Here is a 26,463-nt window from a genome sequence, read left to right as displayed (position 1 = left end):
ATTACTGAAACTTGACTGTGTTCAAAATACTTTGACCAGCACTGAAGAGGATTTAAAGATGGATCAAGGTCTCTCTCTGCTATCTAAAGACAAATTATCTAAAGGAGAGAAAAAAACAGGCAAGAGAGGTGCAAACAAAGCATCTCAAAGGGAATTGAGAGAAAGCTTTCAGTGGAGGGACCAAGGAGAACTTCCTGGAGGAAGAGGCATGGAAAGATGGATGAAATAGAGCCCATTTGAAAGTTGGGGATGAGGGAACTGCACATGCAGAAGTAGGAAGGAAAGTGTCAGGTGTGGTGAAAAAAGGACAGGGGCCCAGGAGCCTGGCATCAGGATGTGAGAGGGGAGAGGCTGGCTTTGAGCTAAAGGGCACAAGCTGGCTCTGTTCTTCATGATCAGTGGACCAGGTTCTCATTTTCTCTTCAAATGGGTTGAGAATGTCCTTTGCAATAACCTTCCCTCATTCATCCCTCTTCTGTTCTAAGTACTTCTGCAACCTAGGAAAGAATGCTGCTTGGATGTAAGCCAAGGTGGACCCAAAAGTTTCCAGGAACAAAGCAAAGAGCCAGCTTATGAAATCAACAGCTGTGATGATGCCTGTCAGCAGGCTCCATGCCCCAGACAACAGGGCCTGGCTTCAGGGCCATTCCTGCACAGCAACACGCACGGGCTTTGCACCCACTGCCTGCATTGCTATGCGTAGCTTTTTGGGCACAGCTGCTTTTTCACTCATCAGTTTTGATCAAAGCCTGGGCAGTGGGAAAATGTGTTAAAGCACCTAAACATCTATCACTAGGAAAAGGAATGAAAGAATTAAAAAATCCATCAGTAGGAGAATGGCTAAAAAGAAAAATGGAACGGTGTGACCAGTATAAAGATGAGGCAGAGTTTTATTAGCCATGAATAGGGGTCCCACCCCCGACATCAGAAGGGCCTGCATCGAGAAAACAAGTGGAACATCTGGTCTGCAGCCCATCATCTTTTCTCCCCACCTACTCTTCGTTCTTGGTAGTTGGAGGGCTTCACCCACGTGGACATCCCAGCCTGTACTTCCAAGCTCTGTCCACACCTGCAGCGAGCAGCTACTCCTTGGCTGGCTCTGTTGGTGGTGTGATCCACCGTCAGAAAACAGATCCAGGGAAAGGCCCGTTCTGGGCTATTCGGGAGGGAGTTCAGGTATCCCCAGTACCAAGACTCGGGGGACATGGGCTCTAGGTGGCCTGTCCCCTTGACCCATAGGACTCTTCGCCCCAGAGGAAGGGACACAGCTAGAGAAGGGTCAAAGCAGGACTAAGGGCAGGGGCCCCAGTGACCAGGTCTAAGTGTAGTATTGATATGTACTGACATGGAAAGGTGGTTGAGTATAAAATCATGAAGTGAAAAAAGCATACCACAGAACCATGTGTGTATAATGACTCCATTTTTTAAATTCCCTACATAAATGCCTGGAAGGTTTTCTGCACCCCTGTTGCTAATGGCAGTTATCTATAGAGGGCTGGGCTGAGAAAGGAAGGGAGACGCCTTGCACATTTCACTGTACACAGTTCTGCACTGTAAGCATTACACAACAAGCCTGTTGTAATGTAGTGTAATGTAAACTTATGTTGTTAAAGTAGGTATTTCTTTTCTTATGCATTTTCTTGTGAGCAAAGAAATAAAACAGTTTTTTAAAAAAACTAAATCCTGCACCATTCCTGGAGAGTCAAGAGGTTGCTGTGCTTATGATTCCACATGTAGTGAAAATTCCTGGGATACACGTGCTTTTTGGCATGTCCACGGGGCCTCATAGCCTGCCAGCACATCTGGGAATTTCTAAAAATAGATTCCCAGTCCCTGTCCTTGACTGACTGAATTAGAACCTTCCAGACAAGGGCCCCAGCAAACTGCATTTGTAACTCTCCAGGGGATTCTGATGACTAGCAAGGTCTGGGACCACCACCTCTTGAAACTGGGTGCTAAGTAGCCTGGGTATGTTCAGTCCCATTTCATAGATGAGAACACTGAGGCCCAGGGCAGTTAATAGCCTTGTCTCAGGCCACAGCATAGAGTCTGTTGGTTCCACTAATAGGGCTTGTTCTACCCTCACAATTGGGTTAGTAAATGTTAGAAGACAAAAGAGGGTCTGCAGAGAGTGGTTCCAAATTGCAGGCTATCGGATTCCCGTCGTCCCTAAGCTAAGCCAGGTGAGAGCTAATTCATTCAACGACTGTATTTTAGGGACCTACTCTGTGCAAGGCAGTGTTCTGGGTGCTGGGATGTTCGAGCTACAAACCTAGCCAGCAAGGTTCTAGCTCCCTTGCAGCTCTCATTCCGCTGGAAGATCAGGATTATTACAGGTAAATAAAGAAGACAGCATCAGAGTGTGTGAAGTGCTATGAGGAAGCCAAGGCAGGGTGGGGAGCTGGGAGAGACAGATGGTCAGGAAAGGCCCCTTGAGGGTCCTGTTGGAAGCTGAGCCCTAAATGATGGGCCAACCGTGCAGCATTCATAGCAGTCCTAGAAAAAGGAGGTGAGCAGCAGTCGGGTGACAGAGAGCCTTGGAAGCATGGGGAAGAGTGTGGATTTTACTGGAATGGATTTGGGGCTTTGAGCCCAGCAAGGGTTGCAGGTCACCATGCCTCTGCTTCCCCCACATAAACATTTCTATCACTGTTACGTTGTTTCTTAAACTTAAGCATGCATCAGCATCCTCTGGGGGCTTGTTACAATAGGTACTGGACTCCACTTGCGGTTTCTGATTCTGTTGGTCTGGGGTAGGACCTAAGACGCTGCATTTCTAACCAGGGGAGGATGCTGCTGCGGGTCTGTGAGCCACTTGGAGAACCGCTGCCATGTTGTGATGGCCTATTGACCTGCCTGTCTCCCTGAAGCCCCTAGTGCTTGATGCATTAGTAGGAGCTTTATGATTCAGTGACTGAATGAGGGTGTGGATCATTAGCAACATGAATATCTGCAAAGCCTAAAGCATAGTAAGTTCTACGCAAAGAAATTTTTTTATGAGGAATTGGCTCATGTGATTATGGAGGCTGGCAAGTCCCAAGGTCTGCAGGGTGAGTCAGCAGACTGGAGACCTACGAGGAGCTTATGTTTCCATTTGACTCCAAAGGTGAGAAAAAGAAGAAATATCCCAATTTAAAAGCAGTCGGTTAGGAAGGATTCACTCTTATTCAGGGGAGGGTCAGCCTGTTTGTTCTATTCAGGCCTTCAGCTGATTTGATGGGGCCCACCCACATTAGGGAGGGCAGTCTGTTTTACTCAGTCTTCCAATTTAAATGTTAATCTTGCAGTCATCCAAAAACACCCTCACAGACACACCCAGAATAATGTTTGACCAAATATCTGGACACCCCAGGTCAAGTTGACACAAAAAATTATCCATCATATCATATGTGTTTATTTAAAATATACACAGAAGCTTTATGGAGGCAGGGAGAGTAGGGATGGCAAACAAAGGGGTACCCCATTGTCCTGGCCCCAGGAGTCCAGACCTTGCCAAGCATCTGAGCCTAATGAACCACAAGCCTCCCTAACCGGGCAGACTTGTAAGGTCCCAGGTGCTGTACAGTCCCAGGGGCCCCCCACCCCCCTACACACACCCCTGCACTCAGATTTGCTGCGCTCAGCACTTCCCAGCCCCGTCTTGAACACATTAGCCACCGCACTCACACTGGCTGGAGGAAATCACATTTTCCATGGAGAGCAGGAGAAAACAAGCCTCGCGAAAGGAATAGTCTCTCTGTTCCCTTGAGTTCTCTGCCCCACAAGCAGCCCCCCTCCTTGATGCCCCTATCTGATTTCAAGGAAGAAAAACAAAGCCAGTAGAAACCTGGAATAAAGGGCCTGGAGCGGGTTTGAGTGGAGGAGGGGTGCTGGGAGAGAGGAACAGGTGAGGAAAAGAATGGGATGAGAGGGGAGGAGACAAGGGGCCCCCGGGGCACAGGCTCCCTGGCTCTGAGCGGCTGCCCTAGCCCCATTCTGGGCACTGCCCAGCCCCCAGAACTGGACTTTCTAAACCTCCTGGCCATTCACAATGGCAGAAAGAGCACTGGACTTGGAGTCTCAGCTCTGAGACTGACCAGTGTCTCTTTGCAGGCTTGTTCACATCCAGCTTCTGAGCCTCAGATACTAACTGCCCTTCCAGCCTCAAAGTATCTGGGTGATCCAAATCAAATGCAATTCAATTGAATCAAAAGCAGTTCATTGAAATGAAAAGATAAATCAGGAATAACTGGATTTCCTGGGATGTGAGGTCCTGGTCTGGCAGCGGGGCAAGGAGGCTAGCCAGGGAAGAATGAAACCCACATCTTGCCTTTCTTCAGCAGTCTGTGATGACCTCTGGGCTCGGGACCTCCCCAGGGGCGTGTCTCTCAATCAGAAGTTCCCTCTGTTTTCCCCAAGTATCAGATGAGCTTTTTGTGTCCTGTGACCTCCGCCCATCTGCTGAGCAGCTAAGCTGTTCACACATACCTCCCCAGACACAGCCAGGTAAAGGCTGAGCTGGACCTAGAGCCCCAGCCCCTGCCTCCAGGCCTTCTGCCTCTGTGGCTGGGGAGGAGTGCTGCCCTGAGAGTCAGGACACTGTGCACAGTCCAGCTCTGCTGCCATCTGCCCTGAGGACTCAGAGCACCACCCGCTCCAGGCCTCCAGTGCCTCACCGGGACTTGATGAGGCTGGCTGAAGGAACCTCCATGTTTCCTCCCAGCTTGGATGGTCTGTGAGGCCAGTTACTAGGTACCCAGAAACATCTAAAGTACAGGGTTCCCTGTCCAAGTAGCTGTTGTAAGTGGGATGCACACAGAACAAAAGGATTTCTGTTTCCACTAGGCTGGGCCAGGGGGCAGTTTTATGTGTTTAATTAAACAACCAGAGAGAAATAATGTACATAATGTCAGTGAGTCCACCCACCAATCATGCAATATATGCCCCAGATGGAGCATGAGCTGACAGACATAAATCTGCCCCTCTCTTATTAGTCATTGAGGCTGTGTTCCTCTGGGAACATGGAAATAAATGGAATTTCTAAGGGTAATTTTAACTATGTGCCTTTTTTTCTTTACACACTCTAGTTAGTATGTTTTCAGTTATAAATACGTGAAGATTAAACTCAAACAGGCTTATACAGTAAAAAGCAGTTATTGCTTATATCTCTGAGAAGTCCAACAGCAGTGCGAGCTTCAGGTATAGTTTGATCCAGGAGTTCACAGTACCATTAGGACTTCAGGTCCTTCTCTTGTTGCTTTTTTCAGCCCTCCCTACTCGGTGCACCAGCTCACCCCTCTCATCATCACAAGATAGCTGCCAGCAGTTCTAGTGCCTGCATCTACTTACTGTGGCATCCAGGGAGAAGGAACTACCTTGGTCCCTGAGCCCCAAGCAAAAGTCCTGAGATTCACTCTCACCAGGGTGGCTTAATTCATTGCCTGCCCTGACTCCATCACCGCAGCCAGGGGGAAAAACTGGCCAAGCCTGAGGTATGTGCTTGGTCTCTAGAACTGGGAATGGAGCCACATTCCCTGGATCCCCCAAACAGAAAGGAGGACTGTTGGGAAGAGGGAAATGGAGACCAAGCAAGCCAGCAACATGGACTTTACGTGGAAGCTGGGTTACTCCATGGAACCTCTATGTACAGAAAATGCTCCATTTCTCAGCAACCCTTTCCAGTCACTGAATCTGGGGGCTTCTTTTGGGTTTGAGGTGAAGCCGGAAGCTCCTGAAGCTGCTGCTATAGACTGTCCAGCAGAAGGTCAGAGCAGCTGGTGGGTTTTCCTTTACCAAGGGCCTTTCAGACCACCCTATGCTAGTGCAGCAGGGCAGACAAGGACCTCTCAGCCCTCGGGGAATTACGACACTAAAACACTGGCCACAGCAGGCAGCAGAGATCATATGCCAATTTCTGTGGGAAAGCCTAGAGTAATCAGGGAGGGCGTCCTGGAGCAGGTGAGAATTTGTGCTGGATCTTAAATGGATGGGTGTGTACACAACACTGGGGATGTACAGGACAGTGCACTGGGGCACAGAAATAAAATGATTCAAGTTCTACTTCGGTTATTTTATCTGAAAAAACAGAATTACTCATATGTAATACACAGCTTGACTATTGTACACTGGTGTAATTTACATATAAATTAACACACATTGGAGGTACATGTTGCTTTTTTTGTCTGATCAGAGCCTGCATATTAAAAGGTTCCGAGACTAAAATTGCCTTGAAGGATGGAGCCAAAGATAAACAGAAGTCAGTATGAGTCCCCATGGGACCATGTTGGAAAGGGTGTGAGGTCAGGAGCCAGGGGTCCCTTCTCATAGCCTGTATCCTGCTGGCACTCAGCAGGGCCAAGTCCCGCCTTCCTCAGGTGGTCATCTCCTTGGTAAGCCCCTTCCCATGGCAAGGCCAGCCAGGGAGGGTTCTGCAAGGCTGTGGCTAAAGTTCACCACCTATTTCCCATTCATAGCAGCCCTGATGCCCGTGCCTCCACAGGATGAATGTTGAGTGCCCACAGCCAGTGAGTGCCCGTGGAAAGGGTCTGATGCTTGCCATGAACTTTGGGGTTGGCCATGCTATCTGGTGCCCAGACCAGAAGGATCAATGTCTGGCCCCCAAAAGGCCCACCAGGCCCGAAGGCTGCAGCTGGCTATATAAGGCTGAGGTCGCAGAGGCTTCCACACCCCAGGAGCAATTTGGCTGGGCTTGGTGGTGACGCAATTTCCCTGCGCTTTGGCAGTTATGTTCTTGTAGTGAGACTGAATCATAGCCTCAAAACCTCAAGCCCGACAGGCACATGTACTGCCGAGACTCAAGAGTGGCAGAGGATTGGCCTAGGCGCTCCCTCCGTGGCAAAGAAATATTTGGGGCAACACTAAGAAGAGTGTCGAGAAAGCTAGTCCCAGGTCCTCCACAGATGGACACAGGGCCTGGGTGAGCTCCCTCCTAGGAGCCCCAGCTTCTCATCTGTAGTATGGGGGGACAGTAAGCCCTGTCCTACTGTACCTCGTGCAGTACCAAGGACCCCCCGAGACCAGGTCCGGGAGAGTGGAGATGACAAAGAGGGGGCTGCCTTGCTCTTTGAGAAGGACAAAGCTTAGTCTTCAGGTAAACTTGGTGCCACATGACTCGGGGGACTTACTGCCGTATTGCCACAGGCTGGCCCATGGCAGAACACATGACTTCCGGAAAGCCACCGGTCTTTGTGCATAGCTTACCTAGATACAACCCCTTCTGTCTCTCAATGCCTTTGACGACTGTGACTTCCCACAGTGACCCAAGAATTATGATCCCATTTCACAGCCAGGAAAACCAGGTTCTGGAAAGGTCAATGGTTCCTCAAAGCCACATAGCAAGCTGGTGACAGAACCAGGATGCAGACCCAGCCCTGGGATTTCAGCCCAAAGATCTCATCCTGTGTTGGGAGGCCCACCAGGTAGGCCACTGTGGGCTCAGAGTTCCACTCTGTCAAATGGGAAGTGTTGTGAGGAGTCCACTGCTGGGGTGTATTTTAGAAGACACATGGAGATTGTCTTTCTAGAAGGTCATGGTTTCCCTAATCTAGAACTTGCTGTGCCTGATTCTTTCAGAGGCGCCCTGCAGGGTGTTTTTCAAAGGCACTTTCCAGAAGGCACTCACTGCCAGGCAGTGGTATCCTGGGGAGAACATCCCTCTGGGAGACTTGAAATCAGGGTGACCTTGAAAATCAGAGCAGCCAGAAAAGCAAGCTTGGAGCCCAAGCCTCCCTTATGGACCTCTCTCTCTGTTTTATTTTATTTTATTATTTTATTTTTGGCTGCATAGAAGGAACAGCCTTGACCACACAATCACTCACAGAATTAAGTGGCCAAAAATCACATCGTCTAGACAAACAGATTTTATGGGTCCAATTAATTCCGGCAGGTCAAAAATAGGCAGTTTAATAAGTGGATATATTTAGAATCTGTCATTATCTGGTCCCCAGGGGAGAGACCTCGGCTCTTATTTCATAGACTAATTTCAAACAGAGCTCTGTTCACTCCCACTTCAGACCTCACTCTTTCCTGACAGCACCAAGAGGTGGGTAAGCGCAGGGGGAGGGGACATTTGACCGCAAGAAGCTGCTGAAGTCCTGTGTGGCCTGAACCTCCAGGCCCGACCCCTCTCTACCGAGTAATTGCTGCTTCTTTGGGCAGTGTTGTTGGGGATGAGAAGTGGCAGCTCCAGAAAGTTCTCCTCACTCCAGTCTCTCACCTGTCCTGGTGCCTCAAGCTCCATCATTGTCTATTCTCTGTCCCTTAGGGCATGGAGACCTCTAGGGCTGTGTGTGCTGCCGCACCTCCTGCCATTGCAGCACAGCTCCCTGGGAGCTCTCCATTCTTGAATCACTGTTAACACTAAGGCCTGAGCAGAGGAGGCAGTTCTGGTTGAGAGCAGGACTGCCACCCAAGCGAGTTCCAGATGTACCAGAGGCAGGTGGCACTGGCAGAGTGAGCAGGTAGGCACGGGAGGGAGAGCTGGTCCCCTTTCAGGGTTTCACTTCACATCAGCACTGGAGTTCCAGCAACTGCCCTGGGCCGCTCTGGGCCACCCCCAATGGTGTTGCCCTTTGCTGAGCTGGAGATGAGGCATGGAGGGGGCTTGGCAGGGTGGGGGTGGTCTCCCTGGTCTCCAGGGAGGCAGCACTGCAGGCAGGGCTGGGCCAGGTTATTATTCTGTAGCAATACATGTACGTGTAGGCAAGAATATTCATTTCCAATGGGCACATAACAAATTAGCACAAACTAGATGGCTTACAAAAGCAGAAATTCATTCTCTTTCAGTTGTGTAGGCCAGAGGTCCAAGGTCAAGGTGTCAGTGGGGCTGTGCCCCCTATAAAGGACCGAGGTGAAGATCCTCCCTTGCCTCTTCCAGCTTCTGGCGGCCCCGGGCATCCTTTGGCTTGTGGCTGCATCCTTCCTGGCTCTGCCTCTGTCTTCCCATGGCCTTCGCTTCAATCTGCACCTCTCCCTTCTGTGTCTCTTATAAGGGTGCTTATCATTGGCTCTGGGGCTCACTGAGTAATCCAGGGTGACTTCATCCCATGATTCTTAATTTCAACTGCAAAGACCCTTCTTTCCAAATAAGATCACAAAGGCGTAGGCGGAAGGCAGAAGCCGCAGCTGGGCAGCTGACTCTGGTCATTCCTTAGCCCCACTGGCTGGCTGCCTCGTCCTCCCTGAACAAGTCCTTGCTGTGGCTCAGGCGACAGCTGTGAATGACCGTGATACGACACGCCTCAGCCCCTGGGCCGCCAGCAGAAAGACTGTCATGTAAGATGAGGAATGAGCACCTTTCCCACCCCAGGTAGTAACAGAGGGCTCCGAAATCACCGTTCCTCCGCCTGAATGACCACGGTTACCGTCCTCCCACCATTCAACAAACTCAAGTCCATCCATGAAGACACAGCTCAGGCGTAGCTCCTCCGTGATGTCTGCCCTGCCCCCCTCTCCCCAGGACTGCCTCATCCCATTTGCACAGGTGCTCTCATCTCTGAGTTGCCAGATGCTGGCAAGGGCCTGAAGTTGGCCGCAGGTCCCACGACTTCATTCTGGAAGCCCAGTTCCCACCCCCAGGGAGGTGAAGGTCTGAGTCTGAGACTCTGCACATGGCCGCTCCTCCGGTATTTCCCCCATACCCCATCTTCTCCTCAGCACTACCCTCTAGGTTCCATCCTCCGCCAAGACGGAGCACCTCCCCCAATATCTTCACCTACATTCTTTTCTTTCCCAGGCTGGTTGTGGGCGCTCCACTGGAAACCAATGGCCACCAGAAGACAGGAGACGTGTACAAGTGTCCGGTGACCCATGGGAACTGCACCAAGCTCAACCTGGGTAACTGGGCCACTGGCTTCCCACGAGGAGGCCAGCCATTGGTTAGGGCCAGACAGGCTCTGCAGCATGTCCATGCCCACGGTGTCCTGGCTCTTCACAGCTGATGTCACTGCCCCATTTAAAAGATGAGGAAGCTGAGGCCAGACAGAGGGTGCCACTTCCCATAGCTGTGCAGCTTATAAGGGGCCATCCAAGACTCATGCCCAGGCCTCTAGGTCCCAAGCCATTGCTCTTTCTGATTCAGCTACTGCCCCTAATAAGGGGTTTCCTCTCCCAGCAGGAGATAAACATTTCCTGCCTTCTTTCTGATTTTGACATAATAACAATGGCTAACAATCCTGTATCTTGTATAACCTCACTACATGCCAGGCACTGGTTTAAGCACTTTTAGGTATTTTGGCTCATTTAATTCCCATAATTATATGAGATTTAACCATTTTAATAAAGGAAGGAATGACAGCATGTGGAGGGGAGGGGACCTGCCTGGGGTCACCCACTTGATAAGTAGCGAGGCCACGGTTCTAAGCAGGCGGTCCACAGTCACCCCTCAGCCACTGCACAGCACTGCTTTCCTAAAATGCAGGCTTTGTTCCTCATTGAAGAGCTTTCAGGCATCGGAGAGATGCTGAGAACAGCCTCAAGGATCTTTCAGTGCTTATAAAATCTACGTGTGTGTGTGTATGTACATGTGTGTGTGTCCACAGAGGCACGTACACTACTCCTCAAAAGCACTTATACTTTTTCCAAAGCACCAAATACCAAGCACCAGCACTTGGCTCCCAGAATGGAGCAAAATTCTACTTAGAGAAGCTGCAGTTCGGGGCCTTGGCCTGAGGACTGGCCTCCCCAAGGACAAGAACCCTGGGTGTTCCCCCGCCCCCTCTTCCTAAAGCAGTGGGCTGGGGCTCCCTGGGAAGATATGGGAAGCACAGGGACTCAGTGGGGGAAGAGGGCAGAGATTCAAGAGATAAGCAGATGGATGAAAAGGCCCACATCAAAGAAAAAGCCCAGAGCACAGGGCCCAGAGCTGCCAGCTGCCCTATTACATGGTGCTGGGCGCTCCCGCTGTCCTCATCTGCCTCAGCACCACGGGTGAGAAGTTCAAACCCCGGTACAGCCAGGGCCCAGACCTCAATGAGGGGACAATGTAAGAGAGGCAGGAGCCTGGCTGGAGGCTCACAGATCCCAGGCGTCACCACGCTGAGGGCCCAGGCTTCCAAAATAGGCCAGGCTGGATTTCTCCTTCGAATGGCACAGTTTCTTTGCTGTGTGTCCATAGGGAGCTCACAACCTCTCTCTGAGCCTCCACTGGCCCCTGTGTACAGTAAGGAGAGTGAGCTGCAAGTCCCTATGACCCATGCCAAGTCGAGTATGTCCCCCAGCCTTTAATGAGCACCTAACATGCGCTAAGCACTGTGCTACTTACTAGGGATGGGACCCAGCAGGGAACAAGAAGCCAGGGACTCTGCTGGGAAGGGCGATGAGGGAGCCAGTGAGAAAGCAGGATAATCTCAGGATTGGAGTGCAATGAACTGGGGCGCTGTGACAAGGGAGGCTGAGTGGGAGGAGCGGAGAGGGGCCCACATCAGAGAGGTGGCCAGGGAGGATCTCTCCACGCAGGTAACAAAGGCCCGATGGCAAGGAGCCGGGCAGCGCCAGAGCATTCCAGCAGGCGAGCGAGGCCCTGAGGTGGGAATAAGCTTGCTCCGCTGGAGGAGGCTGCATGTGTACCGCTCCTGTTAAGTTGGCTCTTTGCTCCTGTGAGAGAGAATCATTATCATGTCAGTTTATCAGATAAGCAGAGAGCCAGGCCCTGAGAGGGTAGGACACGGGACTGGTAAGTTTTGATAACAGATTGCCTGGAGGAGGAAGGCCTGTGGAGATGGAGATGGAATGCTCTGTCCTGTGCTCACTGTGTGGCCTTGGGCAGATTGCTTGGCCTCTCTGAGACTCAGTTTGCTCATCTCACAGGGATGGTGAGGAAATGATGAGACTGTATCTGGATAAGGCCTTAGTAAACCATGAAGGGCTGGAACAACATGCAGGCAAGGGGCCCAAAGGGGCAGGAGGAATCGGGAGGGACTCTGCCCAGCCCCATCCTGCCACTGGCCTCTCTGGTGGCGGGTGACAGCAGCAGGCTCTGGGCAGAGGGCCGGCAGCAAGAGACTGCAGGCTGAGCTTCTCCCTCCCACCACAGGAAGGGTCACCCTGTCCAACGTGTCTGAGCGGAAAGACAACATGCGCCTTGGCCTGAGCCTGGCCTCCAACCCCAAGGACAACAGCTTCCTGGTAAGAGCCACAGCTCACCTGCCCCCTGAGCCTGGCCCCTCCTGCCTCACGGACTCTCTGCTTGGGGCAGGAAGAGGCATGGCACCACATGCCTTCTGTCACCCAGGCTGGCTGTCCACACACACACATGCAGGGAGCAGCTTCCTGCCTGTGCCGTTCTGCCTGCTGCACCCTAAATATTTGGGGGGGGATGATCTAGGCAGGAAAATATATTGACCTTTTTATGTGCAGATGGCATAAATAGGGAAAGCCAGCAGTCCAGTGGTGGGCCTGCCCCTTTCTTTGGAGAGCCAGATTTCTGAGGTGGAGGCCAACGCTCTGCTTGGGGTTTGATCAAAGAAACAGGACACGTCACACACCCTAAGACTTTGAAGAGAAGCCATAAATGTGTGAACACAGATTTACTACAACCAAGGGAAGGGCCACAAAATGACAGGCCACCTGGACTGTGCAGGATTAGATGGGAAGGCCTCCAAGAGGAGGCTGCTGTTTTATTTTAAAGCAAAGACCAGTCTTAGCAAGGAAGAAAAAGGAGGGGGTACTTGGGCTGATGTGTTAGAAACATACATCCAATTAAACGATAGATTTTTTGAGCACTTGCAATGTACTGAGCCCAGTGCTGGGCTCTGGGGCTCAGTGGTCCACAGACCCCCTGCCCCCTGGAGCCTATGTCCTGGTTGGGAAAGAGACCATAAGAAATGAGTGAACATGATACAGAGACAGAAAGGCAGCAGCAGGCTGTGCGTGGAGGCCTCTGCGCCCCGCCTGGGCGGCTTAGGCAAGCTTTGCCCACCGTGGGTGAGGGCGGGCAGTGCAATGGATTGGCCATCTTGCCGCCAAGTTCAAATGAGCCACCATAGCTTGGGAAACGCTACGGGGTCAAACCAGGATCCTTTCGGGGATCAGATCAAATCAGAGGATTTCAGATCAAAATTCCCCCAGAAAATGCAATACAATTCACCACTCACTTTAAGATGGGGCATGGCTTGTGTCACTCTTCATCTTGTCCATCAGTCCACTTCTGCTGACAGATGAGACCTCAGGGGTGTGGAGCACCAGACACCAGAGCAATGACCTGACTGGGGTGCTCGGGAGCTTGAGCAGAGCATAGTGGCTCTGCCAGGAAGGTCCTGAGATGCCTCAATGTACAGTCAGCCCGCAGCCGTTCATCGTCCCACCCAGACAAGCCCCCAGCCCTATCTACACATGGACCTCTCGGGGGCGCTCCCTTTTCCCTCTGAGGCTTCTTGTCACATTTCTACTAACCTGGTTTCACCTGCTTCGCGAGGTGGGATAAAGGCCCAAAAGGGATGGTGTGATTCACCTCTGGGACCTCTGGGCAGGTTAAGTCCCTAGTTTATAAATAGCAACTGTTGTTAATTCATCCATCCATCCATCTCTGTATTGATCCACCCCCTCATTCTCCCATCTAATCATCCATCCTTCCATCCGTATATTCCTGTATCTATCCACCCACCCGTCCATCCATCCATCCATCATCTTCCTACCCATCCACCCACCTATCCATCCGTACATCCACCCATCCATCATTTATCCATCCATCATCTATCTGCTCACCCATCCATCATCCTTCATCCATCCGTGATCTTTCTATCAACCCATCGCCCATCCACCCATCCATCATCCACTACCCACTCTCCCATTCTTCATTTTTACCCCTACTTCCAGATTTAATTTATAGCAGCTTCAATAAAGGATACATATAAAATGAAACTTCTAAAATCTGAGTTAAAAAAGAAAGCCAGTTAGAGAAAGAGGTTGGAAGTGGAATAATTACCTCTTCCAAAACAAAGGAAATAACAGCATAACTTTTAGTCCTGGGTTTCCTGGCAACAGGACAAAAATGGAGGCATGTAGCTGAGCTTTCATTTGTAACGATCCTGACTGAGGAGAACTCATCGCCCAGTAAAGGACAAGCTGACATCAATGTTTTTGGTAGCAAATTTCATAGAAAGAGTAGAGACATTCTTTTTTAATTTCCCCAGTGAGAGCAACGGACATGCTGTCGGGACCTAGGCCAGGAGTTTGCCAAGTGAGGACCTTCAAGTGACCTCTTCAGAGAGTCCTTTCTTGTGACCTTGAAGGTCCACTCCCACGGATGAAAAGGCTTTTCTAGATCCTGTGTGGTGGGTGAGGTGGGCAGCTAGGGTGAAGGAGAATCTCAGACCTAGATGACGGGATGCAGAATGGCACCCTTTCAAATACAACATCGGAGGACTCTAAGATTCATTTTTCTTCTCTCCACGTGAAACCAAGGGAATTGGCACATGTTACAGCAAGAGAGAGTTCAGTTAGATGCAAAGAAGACCTTCTAAATCCTTGGTGTACTAATATTCAGATAGAGGATGTCTATCTGGGGCATGGCAGTTGGGGGCTGGGCTGAAAGGCTATCAGGCCTTGACCCTTCCTGAGGCCCTCCGCTGACTGGGGGGGCATCTGTGCTGCACTTCACAGGCCTGCAGCCCGCTCTGGTCCCATGAGTGTGGGAGTTCCTACTACACCACAGGGATGTGTTCAAGAGTCAACTCAAACTTCAGGTTCTCCAAGACCGTGGCCCCAGCTCTCCAACGTAAGTCCAAATCTGCAGACTCAGGCTGGGCAGACAGTCCGTGGGACGCTCCAAGCCCTGATCATCCCTAACCTGCGGCTACAAAGCAGCACTTGGACTCTAGCTCATTCAGCTCTCTGGGTAATCTGTCGGGGGTCATAACCCAGAGTGATGGGGGAGGAGGCAGATGAGCTACAATCCTGGCAGCCAGGCAGGCTCACGGCAAACCCACCCTGCGTAAGGAAGATGTTGTTGCTGGACCACCACGTAGAGCAGGCAAGCTGTGCACTGCATGACTCTGGGGGCTGAATTGTTCGTTCAGACTGCAGTATGAATGGTGCCCTCTGATCTTACCCAATGCAGCTGCCCTGTAGGTGAAGGGCCAAGAACAGGAATATCCCCGGCAATAGTCCATGTGCTCAGTATTCCTGGACATCGGGAGGCTCTGCTCAGCTTGCCCAGAGTCCCACGGAATGCACAATCTCCTACTTACTCCCCACCCACCAAGAAAATATGGGGGAAGTGATGCTCAGACCTTGCCTCCCAAGCCCAGACTGCTTGGCACCAGCCTCGCTATTTCCTCTGGGCTAAATACCATCACCAAGCAGCTGCTGCCCATTTTACTGAGGATGAGGGGATTAGCACCTCTGGCTGGCAGCAGCCTCTTTTCAAACAACAGGGCCCAGTCAGGGATGGAACAGGGGTGCTCGAGGAAGGAGGAAGGAGCAGCAGTCCAGGAGGGGCTGCAAGTGGTCCTTTTAGGTGATGAAGAAATGTTGATTCTATTCTCACAAAATGGCAGAGGGAAAGGCAGGGCCGGGAGGAAGCCTGACATCGGTCACCGCCAAGGGCTGCTGTTTCTTCTGGGCCGTGGCGTGACCATCTGAGCCTCCCGGAACCTTCTGTGGGGGGGGCCTCCTCACCTGCTGACCAGCAGCAGTACCCTGGGAGCTGATACAGATTCCAGAGCACCCTCTGCCAAGGTTCTAATTCAGTAGGTCTGGGGTAAGCCTCAGAGTGTGTGCGTGTGCGTGTGCGTGTGCGTGTGCGTGTGCATGTGCGTGTGCGTGTGTGTGTGTGTTTAACGGAGTGTTCAGTCATGCTTCAGAATCACAGACCCAAAGCAAGTTCCTTCCCAAAGTGTCTTAAAAAGAAAAATTTGAAATGGCACGAAAGAGATCAGAATACTAAATGCATTCTAATCATAAAAGTGGCTTAGAAATTGAAGAAGCCTACCACTAGATGAGAAAGTTCCCTTACTCAAGGACCTCTTGTCTTGGTCACCTGCATGGCCGCCCAGACCCCTCAGGGCCTCAGTACACAGCAGGCGCTCAGCACACATGTGTTGAGCTAATCCATGATGAAAAAGGACAAAGCTATCAGGCGCTGTTGGCCAGGGAGTACAGGCCCATCATGCCATACATGGCATGCAGGTGAGACAAGAATGTCTGCACAACTTCTCCCAAAAAGCAGAGATGACTCTGTGAACATCTAAGTGCTTTTAAAAAGCTCTTCCAATCACAAAGCCTCTGACAGGCACCGGGCTCAGAGCCACCACTCCCTTTCTCTGGTGAACACTGAATTCAACATTCTGCACCTTCGTGATGCAGAAGTTATTGGTTAACACACAGCAGGTCCTGCTATATTGCTATTAAGTAGAATTTATAGCAGTGCGAAAATTCTCCAGTAAAAATAAGCAGATGCCTAATATTTCAGTGTGATATAATATAGTATGGTATATATCATGTGTTATTTCAAAGTAGCCCTAACCAATCACAAACAGAAATAAATTACTTAGATTTTAAAAGATTTTTGCAGTTGTTATGATATCAATGTTTTATTAGTTTTCTTAGGTTGGTTTGTATTACTCATTTTAATTTGGTGTTAATATAATAATATAGAGAAACCTTTATGCTCAGAGCAGATATAAAGGGACAAGAGATTGCCATGCTGTTGTTAATGACACATTAACAAAGTGGTTTGCTTAAAAAAAAATCAAAATAAGATCAGCAAAGATTCCTTGAGCACTTACTTTGTGCACAGCCCTTTAGCTGCATCATCTCCTTAATTCTTCATGGTAATCCTCTGCTGTCATCACACCTATTTTACAGAAGAGAAAACCAATGCTGAGTGGCTGTGTGACTTGCCCAAGGTCACGCAGTTAGTGCTCAGCAAAGCCTGGAGTCAAGCAGTCTGATGCGCATTCCACATTCCTAGTCATCACACCATAGGACCCTTCTGAAAGGGAGGTAAACGCTAACCTGCTCATCTCAGCAGAACAAATGGTAATGGGATGTTGATTTGGGCAGGATGGCTGCCTCAGACACAGTGGCCAGCTGATGGTTCTCAGTCGCTGATGAAGAGGAGAGACAATCAGGCTAATTTAAGCTTTGTTCGAACAGCTAGCACAGAACAGGTGAGCCAAGCCAGAGTTTCTGTCTGGGCTCATCATTCATGTTTCCCAAATAAATGCCCAGCCCAAAGATGGCTTCCCAGCCCAGGAAATTACACACATAAAACAGCGTCCTTCCATTGTCCCTTGGAGAACCACATACTTGTAGACACTGGTTCCTTGAAGCCATGACCGTGTCCCAACTTCCCAGGGTGCCAGACCTACATGGACATCATCATTGTCCTGGATGGCTCCAACAGCATCTACCCCTGGGTGGAGGTTCAGCACTTTCTCATCAACATCCTGAAGAAATTTTATATTGGCCCTGGGCAGATTCAGGTGAGTGTCCCTGGGACCCTCCTTACTGGGCCCCCCAAACCCACAGAAGATGCTGCCTTGAGGTAGGAGAAGCACCATGTCATATGCTGAGACAGTGTCAGTAAGGGCCAGCCCAGTGCCCTGCGGCCCGGGACACCCATCTCTGCTGGGCTCTTCAAGGGGCAGTTTGGGGGAGGCCTCACCTCACAGGCCACATGCTGTGTTCTGGGATAGACACCCCCTAGTAAGAAAAGCTTAAACCAGGTAAAGAGTGAGGAGGAAGACAGGAAAAGGTGAGCAGGCATCAGAGCCCTGTTGAGTGAGACACAGTGACCTGGGGAGAAGACGGGAGGAGGTCACAGCTCCAGCGAAGACGGGGAAGGCCCATCCCACAGCATTTGGCCAAAGAAGGACCAATGAACAGAACTTGCAAGGTGGCAGGTTGCAAGTCAATCTAAGAAATGATTCTGTAACAACAGAGTTGTTAAACAGGGAGTACATTTTCTCCCACAATACTGACTTCCCCCCTGGGAGATCATTTCTGGATATCATGGGTGAAAATCCAGCATTAGAAGGGCACCAAATAAACTCTTTGGGCCCATCCAACCGTAACGTTTCATCATTCTAGTCCTACTGTAGTTCTTCAAGGTTTTTTGTTCATTTTGAGGCTGTTAATATTGTCTATATTTTATGAACCTCAGAAATAAAAGAAGCTCTTCTCTTTCAAATTTTAAGGAACCGTAGCCCCGGAGTTTGGTGAAAAGTGCCATGGCCCCCACCCATGCTGTTCCTAATATTTTGGGCTTCAGTTCTATGCTCAAGAAACTTAATCTGTCAGGCCTTTCTTTACATCACAGTCTGCTCTCTGGAGATGCACCTCTCACTTGTCTCAGCAAGCCAGCCGTGCATTCCTGGAACTCTGCAGCTTAGTCACCCTCTCTTGTGAAGGTCCCCAGCCCTCCCAACTCCTATATATACAGTCACAGACAGAGCAATGACTCCAGGGAGCCTCACCCCCAAAGGCCCGTGTTTCAGGGGTCAAGATGTCCTGTTGCCCTCCCCTCTAACTCACAGGTTGGAGTTGTTCAGTATGGAGAAGACGTGGTACATGAATTTCACCTGAATGACTACAGGTCTGTAAAAGACGTGGTGGAAGCTGCCAGCCACATTGAGCAGAGAGGAGGAACAGAGACCCGGACAGCATTTGGCATCGAATTTGCTCGGTAATAAAAAATAATAATTTTTTAAAATCTTCAGATAACTATTCTAGTTATATATTGCTGGGTAACAAACTATCTAAGAATTTTGTACCTTAAGATAATAATTAATTAATCCCTTAAAGTTGTGGAGGTTGGCTGGGCTCAACTGTTTGGTTCTCTCTTGGGGTCTGTCACACGGTTGCCGTCTGGTGTCCGCTGGGGCTGCTGCCATCTGAGGGTTTGACTGGATGTCCAAAGAGGCACGCTCGGCTGGTGGTTGACCTCGCTACTGGCTGGGAGCTCGGCTGGGGGCGGCCACCTGGGCGCCCACACGTGGCCACGTGGCTTGGCTTTCTCGTGGTGTAGCGGCTGGGCCCTGAGAGGGAGCCACCCAAGAGCAAGTCTCCAAGACACTCGGGCAGGAACTCTGGCTGCCCATGGCCTGGCCCCCAACATACCCGAACAAACCTGCCATATGCCATTGCTCGAGCAAGTCACTAAGGCCGGCCCAGATTCAAGGGGAGGAGAAGGTTTATTCTGCCTCTTGGTGGAGGAATGGCCAGGTTGCCCTGCCGAAGAGCACTGGGATGGGGGTACGGCTGCAGCCACCTTTGGGAAATGCCCTCTGCCACAGAGAATGTGGCTTCCATGAGGGCAGCTTCTTCCAGTGGAGTAGTGATCAGCGGTGGAGTGTGAGGAACAGAGTCAAATCTAACATCTGATGAATGAAATCTAACCTGACAACCTTACAAGGCTGGTTCCTTAAAAATCGCACCAGAGCTCACTCGCAATGATACTGAATATTATCTCCAGACGTCGTCCACACAGATGGCCGGTGCTTATTTCAGTGGCGCTGCCACTGCTCAGAACATTGTGCTGCCATCAGTGGGTAATTTCAGAGGTGATTCCCCAAGATCTTGCAAGTGGAGGCCTAAACCCCTAAGATGACCACAGCCAAGGTGTTTAGACTTTAAATGTGTAAATTTTACACCTACAAATATGAGCTCTGCTGTGTCCATTGAGACCACAGTACCATTCTCTTGTAATTCCAGCACATACAGAGTTAGTCGGTGTGTTAACGGAATTCTACAATGTGGGAGCTTTTTAGTAGAAACATGATTTCGAATGACTTTTTTCCAACCTCACAATTCTTTATGATTATGTTGCTGCTTCACTACTTTATTTGTTTGCGGATAAAAGTTGCTCAAGCTTTTTTCCTAAATGAGCGTCCCTCCTTGTAAAGGTGGCTTTTACTCGTTCTCACAAGGAAAAGGCCATTGTGCTGTTTTGCCATCACTGAAGTGAACCCCTGAGACCCCTTGCAAATTGACCAGGGCAAGGGAGGAAGCTGTCACTTCCTCAGTGTGAAGCTAACTGACTCACACGGGGATGCAGTCTCTATTGCATCCGTGTTTCACAGTCCACCAATCCTAGGTCAGCTATAAGCATGTAACCCACTAAGTAGTTTGAACCGTTTGCGACTCACGAGCACCACTGAGGTATGCAATTGACACCCCAAGTGAAGTTTGAAATCTGATCTTCCCAGTCTGTCAAGTCCCAAGTTATAGCTAGTGCCTTTTAAGGTAAAAGGTTTTTTCTTCTCACTTGGTTATTTATAATGCAGTTTTTTCTGTGCACCTACTAAAGTACAAAGATCCAGGCCATGGACTTTAGGGGCTACAGAGGTGAAAACTTGTAGACTCCCACCCACCTGGGGAGGTCTGACAAGCATCAGCCTCACTCAGTGAGAATGGGAGGGGGGCTTCAAGCAAGAGGCCAGGGAGGACTGCCAAGAGGGGGTGGCATTTGACCTGTCCTGGGAAGACCCAAGGATTCGATCAGGGAGAGGTAGAGAGAACATTCCACAGAAGACATTCAGCCCTGACACAGGCAGAGGAGAGGAAGTCAAAGAATGTTCATGTTCAGAGCTACAGTGCTTTTGACCATGATATGGGGTTCATGTTGGGAGGGACTGAGACATGCATCTGGAAAGAGGGCTTGGAGCCACACTGTGAGGGTGATAAGGCTGTAGCTGAAACCAGTGTGGGTGGCCACTGAAGGTTCTTGGGCACAAGAATGTTATCATCAGATGTGCGCGTGAGGGTGAATCTCGCAGCCACATATTGGCTTGATGAGGGGCTGCAGGGACAATGATGTGAGTCCACCTTAATTCACTCAACACTTCTTATTGAGCACCTACTATGTGTTTCACACTGTTTTAGGCACTCGAGATAAATCAGTGAACAAAACAGATCAATGTCCTGGCCTCATGAAGCTGATATTCTAGAGGCAGAGGCTATAAACAAAAACACAAATAACACAGTATGCCAGAAGGGGATAAATGCTACAGCAGGGGGTAGCGGGGGTGGGATATAGAGCATCATAAAGGTGGTCAAGCAGGTTGGAGAAGGCAGGTATTCAATCAGCATTAACAGAGTAGGCAGGGCAGGCTTCACCAGGAGCTGACACTAGAGTGGAGGCTGGAATGAGGTGAGGGAGTTGGCCAAGCAGATCCCTGCGGGGAGCGTTCCAGGCAGAGGGGGCAGCTCGGACAAAGGGTGCCACGTGGTTCCAGGAGGAGTGCAGAGTCCAGTGTGGGTGGAGGGGAGTGAGGAAGTGGAAGGCTCAGAGGGATACCATGACCAGATCGCAAGGGTTTGGTGGGCCAATGTCAGGATCACAGAGAAATGGGAGCCGGGGCTGGTTTCGAGCAGATAAGAGACATGACGTGACCTACTTTTCCACAGGATCACTCTGGCTTCCAGCTTCATGGAAACTTCTGTTAGCATAGAGACATAAAGCTCTCAGCACTCTCAAGTAACTTATAATCTGATGTACAAAGAAACAAATCCAAGTCTTTCTGCACAGTTTTAAATGTGATGATTCATGACAATATTCATGTCAATATTACAGGTTCAAACAGATATTCACACTATTCCACTATATGGAAATCTGATCCTGATATTTTTCTTGGCTCCATATAAATAAAACCTGTTTTCCCCCTGCCACACTTTTTTGCATAGAGTTTTGTTCCTGGGCTTGACCCTCCAATGAAGCATAGAAACATCTAGACTCTCCTTTGAGGGACTGGCAGAGTTCTCCCCCGCTGCATCGGGCTTTAGCTCAGTATCTGTTCTGGTCATGGCATGCATGCCCCTGCCCTCCTCCAGTCATGGCTCACACTAAAATTAGAGGGTTGTTTAAGTCAGCTATCCACAATATCATTGAGCTTGGAGAATGGCACGTAGTCTATTTCTCTTAACTGGTAGCTTGAAGATGCTCTGAACTAACTTATTTCAGGATTTGTGAATTCCTCTAAAAAACCATGCATGTCAGCTCCTCAGCTCGCCATGTAGCAAGAGATACCCTGCTACACAAAGCCATGTGGCCCAGAGACGAGCTTTAACCTGGCAGGTGGAGTTTAAACCTGTGGATCAGACCCGTGAGGAGTCACCACAAAATCTAAGGGTAACATTTATTTTTAGATCCTTATTGGAAAATTCTACCTGCTGGGCCAGACTCCTGGGCCAGACCATGTCTGTCTTTCTCAAAACCACCCAGTCTAAAGAAAGATAGGCCACAGAGGTACCAAGAGCCAGTGATGGTTCAAGAACCAGTTCTGTGCTTGAGAGACAGGTTGCCAGCTGCGAGAACCTCTCCAGAGTGTCTCGGGTCAGCGTGCCAGGCCCCACACTCGTCCCCTCGCTGGGTTGCCCAAGAGGCAGGCCAAGTGCCTTCAGCAGGCACTGGAAACAAAATAGAAAGTGAGAGAGAGGAGTATTTGTCATAGAATTTGATATTAAATAGTTCCCAAAATAGAATCAAAGTAGTCCTCATGGGACAAGTCAGGCTTCAGCACACGTATTTTATGGATTACTATTGTTTGGGTGTTGAATTACTCTGACTGATCACCTTTCCAGTACTTACGGAAGGGGTTCTCAACTCGGGGGTTCATTAGAACTTTTAAAAACACCAACGCGCAGCCACAGCCCAGGGATTCTGATTTCATGAGACCAGGTGGGGCCTGGACATCACATTTTTTGGTAACTCCCCAGGAGACTCTAATGTGGAGCTGGGTTTTTGAACTGCTCACTTACAGCCTCTACAGTCCCCATCTGACCCCGAACTCTCCTCCCAGGCCACCCCATCTCTCTGCCTGCCCACAACAATATGGTCAGGACCCTAGAGGGCCTTTTTAAAGACAAACAGATACAAGACCCATCTGGGCAGCAGGTGAATGAGTGACCTGGGCACCTCAGCTCAGCTGTCCTTTGGCTGGAGGTCCCAGCACTGGTAGGGCTGCCAAGGGCTATGGCCCTGGCTCCTGGGGCTGCCCCATCCCCACCTCCCTCTGTGACCCTAGCCCTGTGCTCTGGCTCCAGCTCAGAGGCTTTCCAGAAGGGTGGAAGGAAAGGCGCCAAGAAGGTGATGATCGTCATCACGGATGGCGAGTCCCACGACACCCCTGACCTGGAGAAGGTGATCCAGCAAAGCGAGAGGGACAACGTGACCAGATACGCTGTGGCCGTGAGTTCTGCACTCCTGTCCCAGCTGCCTTCCAGAGGCTTTGCCCCCACGCTCCCAAGGACTCCTGGATGGCACTCAAGCTATCCAGGCCCTCAGATAGGCCTCTCCTTGTTGCATCCTCTCCTGAAGAGCAAGTTGAGAGTTTTTTCTTCCTGCACTGCCCAGACCAACCCACGACAGTGATGGGTTCTTTGTCTCCATTGCCAGGGAGGTTCTGAAACCTGAGGAAACCAGGAAACACCCCCAAGCCTCCTGGCCCGAGAGCCCCAACTTAGAGCAGGGGCCTCCCCTGGCCCCTACAAGATGGCCTGTCTCAAAGTCAAATGGAAGCATGAGTTGTCCTCACAGCTACCAAAACAGTGGCGCCAGCTGCCCTGGGGCCCTGGGATCAGGGCCATGCATGTGTGGGGAAGTCTGTGCTATGTCCTGTTTTGTCGCCCCTGCCCCCTGTTCCCTGGCAGGTCCTGGGCTACTACAACCGCAGGGGGATCAATCCAGAAACTTTTCTAAATGAAATCAAATACATCGCCAGCGACCCTGATGACAAGCACTTCTTCAATGTCACCGATGAGGCAGCCCTGAAGGACATTGTTGATGCCCTGGGGGACAGGATCTTCAGCTTGGAAGGTGAGCAGTACCTACCCAGAGGGGTCCACGCCCCTGTATTCATATCAGGTGACATCGGGTGAACCCCATGGAGCAAAATCCAACCCTGCAACATGGAATGGTCTAGCAGGAGCCATCCTTGGATGCCCACACTTGAGCAGCTCTGTGCCAGACGTGAGGCTGTGCACTTTGCAAACAGCCCCGGAAGATGGCTCTGTTGATCTTCTCCTCCTTTGACCACTGAGGAAGCAGATGCTTGGAGGAGCTAAGTGACTTTCCACAGCTCGGGAAGGAGTTGGGGTTTGAACCAGGGTCGCCAAATTTACAAATATCAAATACCATGTTTTTGACAGATGTATATGTGAAAATTATTCAGTTTGCCTGAACTTTGGATCTAACTGGATATCTTATATTTTCTCTGGCAACCTGAGTTTGGACCCAGGGGCCTGACTTCTGAGCCGGAGACGGTCACTCCCCCCGCCTCCTGCTCCACTGAACCACATGTGCTGGCTTCCTTCAGGCGGCCCCTCTCATGGCTCAGGCTCCAGTTCTGATGTGCACAGATCTTGTTTGCACCGTGCACGGCTATCGCGGGGCCCTGCCAATACTGGGCTTTGCTGCGTAGGACAATTGTAAATGGGGAGAAAAGGCAGTGTCTGAGCTACAGACACAAGAAAAGAGACAAAAGTGGCCCTTATAAACAAGGAAGAAGGAACAGAATGTATGAACTTGAGTTCTGATGCTCAGACAAGAACTTAAATATTCACTTCAGTGTATTTCTCCTAGAATCAGTTGCCTTGAGCATTGAGAACCGTGGCCCGGCTGCCAGGTTCAGGGGGGCCCTCGGTGGGGAGGGGCTACCAGCACACATGGGACTTGCTCAAACGTGTGGTGTCTCCCTCCTGAGAGTCAGTTTAAAGTTTAGGAATCATCCAGAGGCATCTAGAACCAAATCTGGTGAATAATAGGAATGAGCAAAGTGGGGCATTCCATTTCTTGCCAAGAATCTAGGCTATTTCTTTCCAGGAACTTCCCTTAATCTTTCCCCTATTTCCAGACTCTATGGTGCACATGCCCAGTGATGTAACTCACCCCAAGCCCTTTCAGCAGCGAGTGGCTACTAATGATAAGCCCATGCGACCACCTGGAAAGGGCCTGGCGCCTCCCCGTGCAGGCTGCCTGCCGCTCAGGGCAGCTGAGGCTGATGGCCGCTGGGCTCTGACTTGGGGTCCCTCTCACCACCCTGACGGTGTCCCCTGGGTCACAGGCACTGCAGACTGAGCTGCAGGTGTATCTGGTAGTAAGCAAACAGGCATGAGGCTGGCATCTTTCTGTCCCTTTCCGTTTCAGGCACCAACAAGAATGAGACCTCCTTCGGGCTGGAGATGTCACAGACGGGCTTTTCCTCCCACGTGGTGGAGGTACGCAGGCCCCGGGGCCGCCCTCCCGCCCCCTCTGCTTCCCTCTGTTGGTCAGTATCCCACCTTTCCTGAGCTCCCTCTCAGCCCCCTTTCCCTCTTTCTTAGGGGTCTCTTGGCCTCCTGTTTTCTGTGGCTGGAAAAGGAAAGTCAAGATGTTTGACTTTTAATAAGTTGTTTTGAGCCCTTTACAGTTGGGAGTGGGCTACAAATAAGAAACCCACCTTCCCTGGGCAGGTGCTGATGGGGACACATCCCCCCGGGACTAAGGGTTCCATTCAGTCTGCAGAGCCTAGTGTAAAAACTACAGCAACAGGCAAAACCGATTGCACGTGCTCTAACCGTGCCCAAGCCCGAGGCGCCTGTGGTGCAGAGTGTAGCCCAGCATTGACGTTGAGAAGGAGTCCAGATGCGCCAGATGTATGTGGGCAGGTGGCCCTCATAGGCCCTTCTCTGTGTGGACACGGCATCAGACTGCAGAGGTCCTTGGTGGGCACATGGTGTCCCAAGCAGCGAGTCGTGTCTGGGGCGCACACGCCCAAGGCCTCAGGCTGTCACTCCCTCCACTCACACCTCCTGGTCCTGTTTCCCAAAGTGAGGCAGAAGCCTCACAGGATTGAGAAAGGGGCAGAGGACTCTCGATCTACGAAACGCTGCTGAACTGTAGAGGCCTGCCTGGGCGCACCACATGGCGGAAGCCTGCGTGGGTGGGAAGTCAGCACATGCCCTGTGGGCGAGCGTTGGACAGACAAGTGCCCTAAGTGTTCTCTGCCCGGCCTGGCTCCGTGGAGGTGGACTCAAGCCTCCAAATGTGCCAGGAAGGGCAGGTTAGTCTATCCTATGTATATATCACCTTCACCATCCCACTAAATTTTCCCAACTCCTCCGTGAGGTAAACCGGGCAGGAATCCTTGTTCACAGTTTCCAGATAAATAAACAGGGCCACAGAAAATTTTAGTGACTTGCTGAAGTAACAGAAGTGAGAGAAAGATTAGTCTCACCTCCTCTCCCACACCAAGCAGCTGTTCTATGAGAGAGAGTGAAATTCAAAGGGGTCTGCGTCAGAGATCCCGATGTGGGGGTGGGTGAGGGTCCCATGCACAGCATGCAGCGGGCAAATGGACGGAAACCCGATGCACACTCGGCTCTTCCTGAGCTGCATCTGGACAACCTCATGCCCACTTGAACACAGCAAGACATACATGTGGCTGCCCATAAGAGTCATGTTACGTGTACAGGGCTCGTGAAATTCTTCCAGGAAATTCCTGTGCCTCATTTCACGCTCAGAGCAGCCCTGCGAGGCTGGCAGGC

General features: G+C 50.6%; 1 protein-coding gene across 1 annotated transcript in view; it reads left to right on the top strand.

Annotated features, from left to right (window-relative positions):
- The window catches only part of ITGA11 (integrin subunit alpha 11), a 107,146-nt gene that overhangs the window by 39,211 nt on the left and 41,472 nt on the right, over window positions 1–26,463 (top strand). The window contains exons 3-10 of the mRNA XM_017666963.3: window positions 9,734–9,834; window positions 12,032–12,123; window positions 14,599–14,713; window positions 17,296–17,423; window positions 18,477–18,625; window positions 22,984–23,128; window positions 23,590–23,755; window positions 25,085–25,155. Of these exons, the coding sequence (XP_017522452.3) occupies window positions 9,734–9,834; window positions 12,032–12,123; window positions 14,599–14,713; window positions 17,296–17,423; window positions 18,477–18,625; window positions 22,984–23,128; window positions 23,590–23,755; window positions 25,085–25,155 (967 nt within the window). The remainder of the gene's footprint in view (window positions 1–9,733; window positions 9,835–12,031; window positions 12,124–14,598; window positions 14,714–17,295; window positions 17,424–18,476; window positions 18,626–22,983; window positions 23,129–23,589; window positions 23,756–25,084; window positions 25,156–26,463) is intronic.

This window comes from Manis javanica, chromosome 8 (assembly GCF_040802235.1).
Source record: "Manis javanica isolate MJ-LG chromosome 8, MJ_LKY, whole genome shotgun sequence".
Classification (NCBI taxonomy): Eukaryota; Metazoa; Chordata; class Mammalia; order Pholidota; family Manidae; genus Manis; species Manis javanica.
This window is presented reverse-complemented; position numbering and strand designations above follow the sequence as displayed.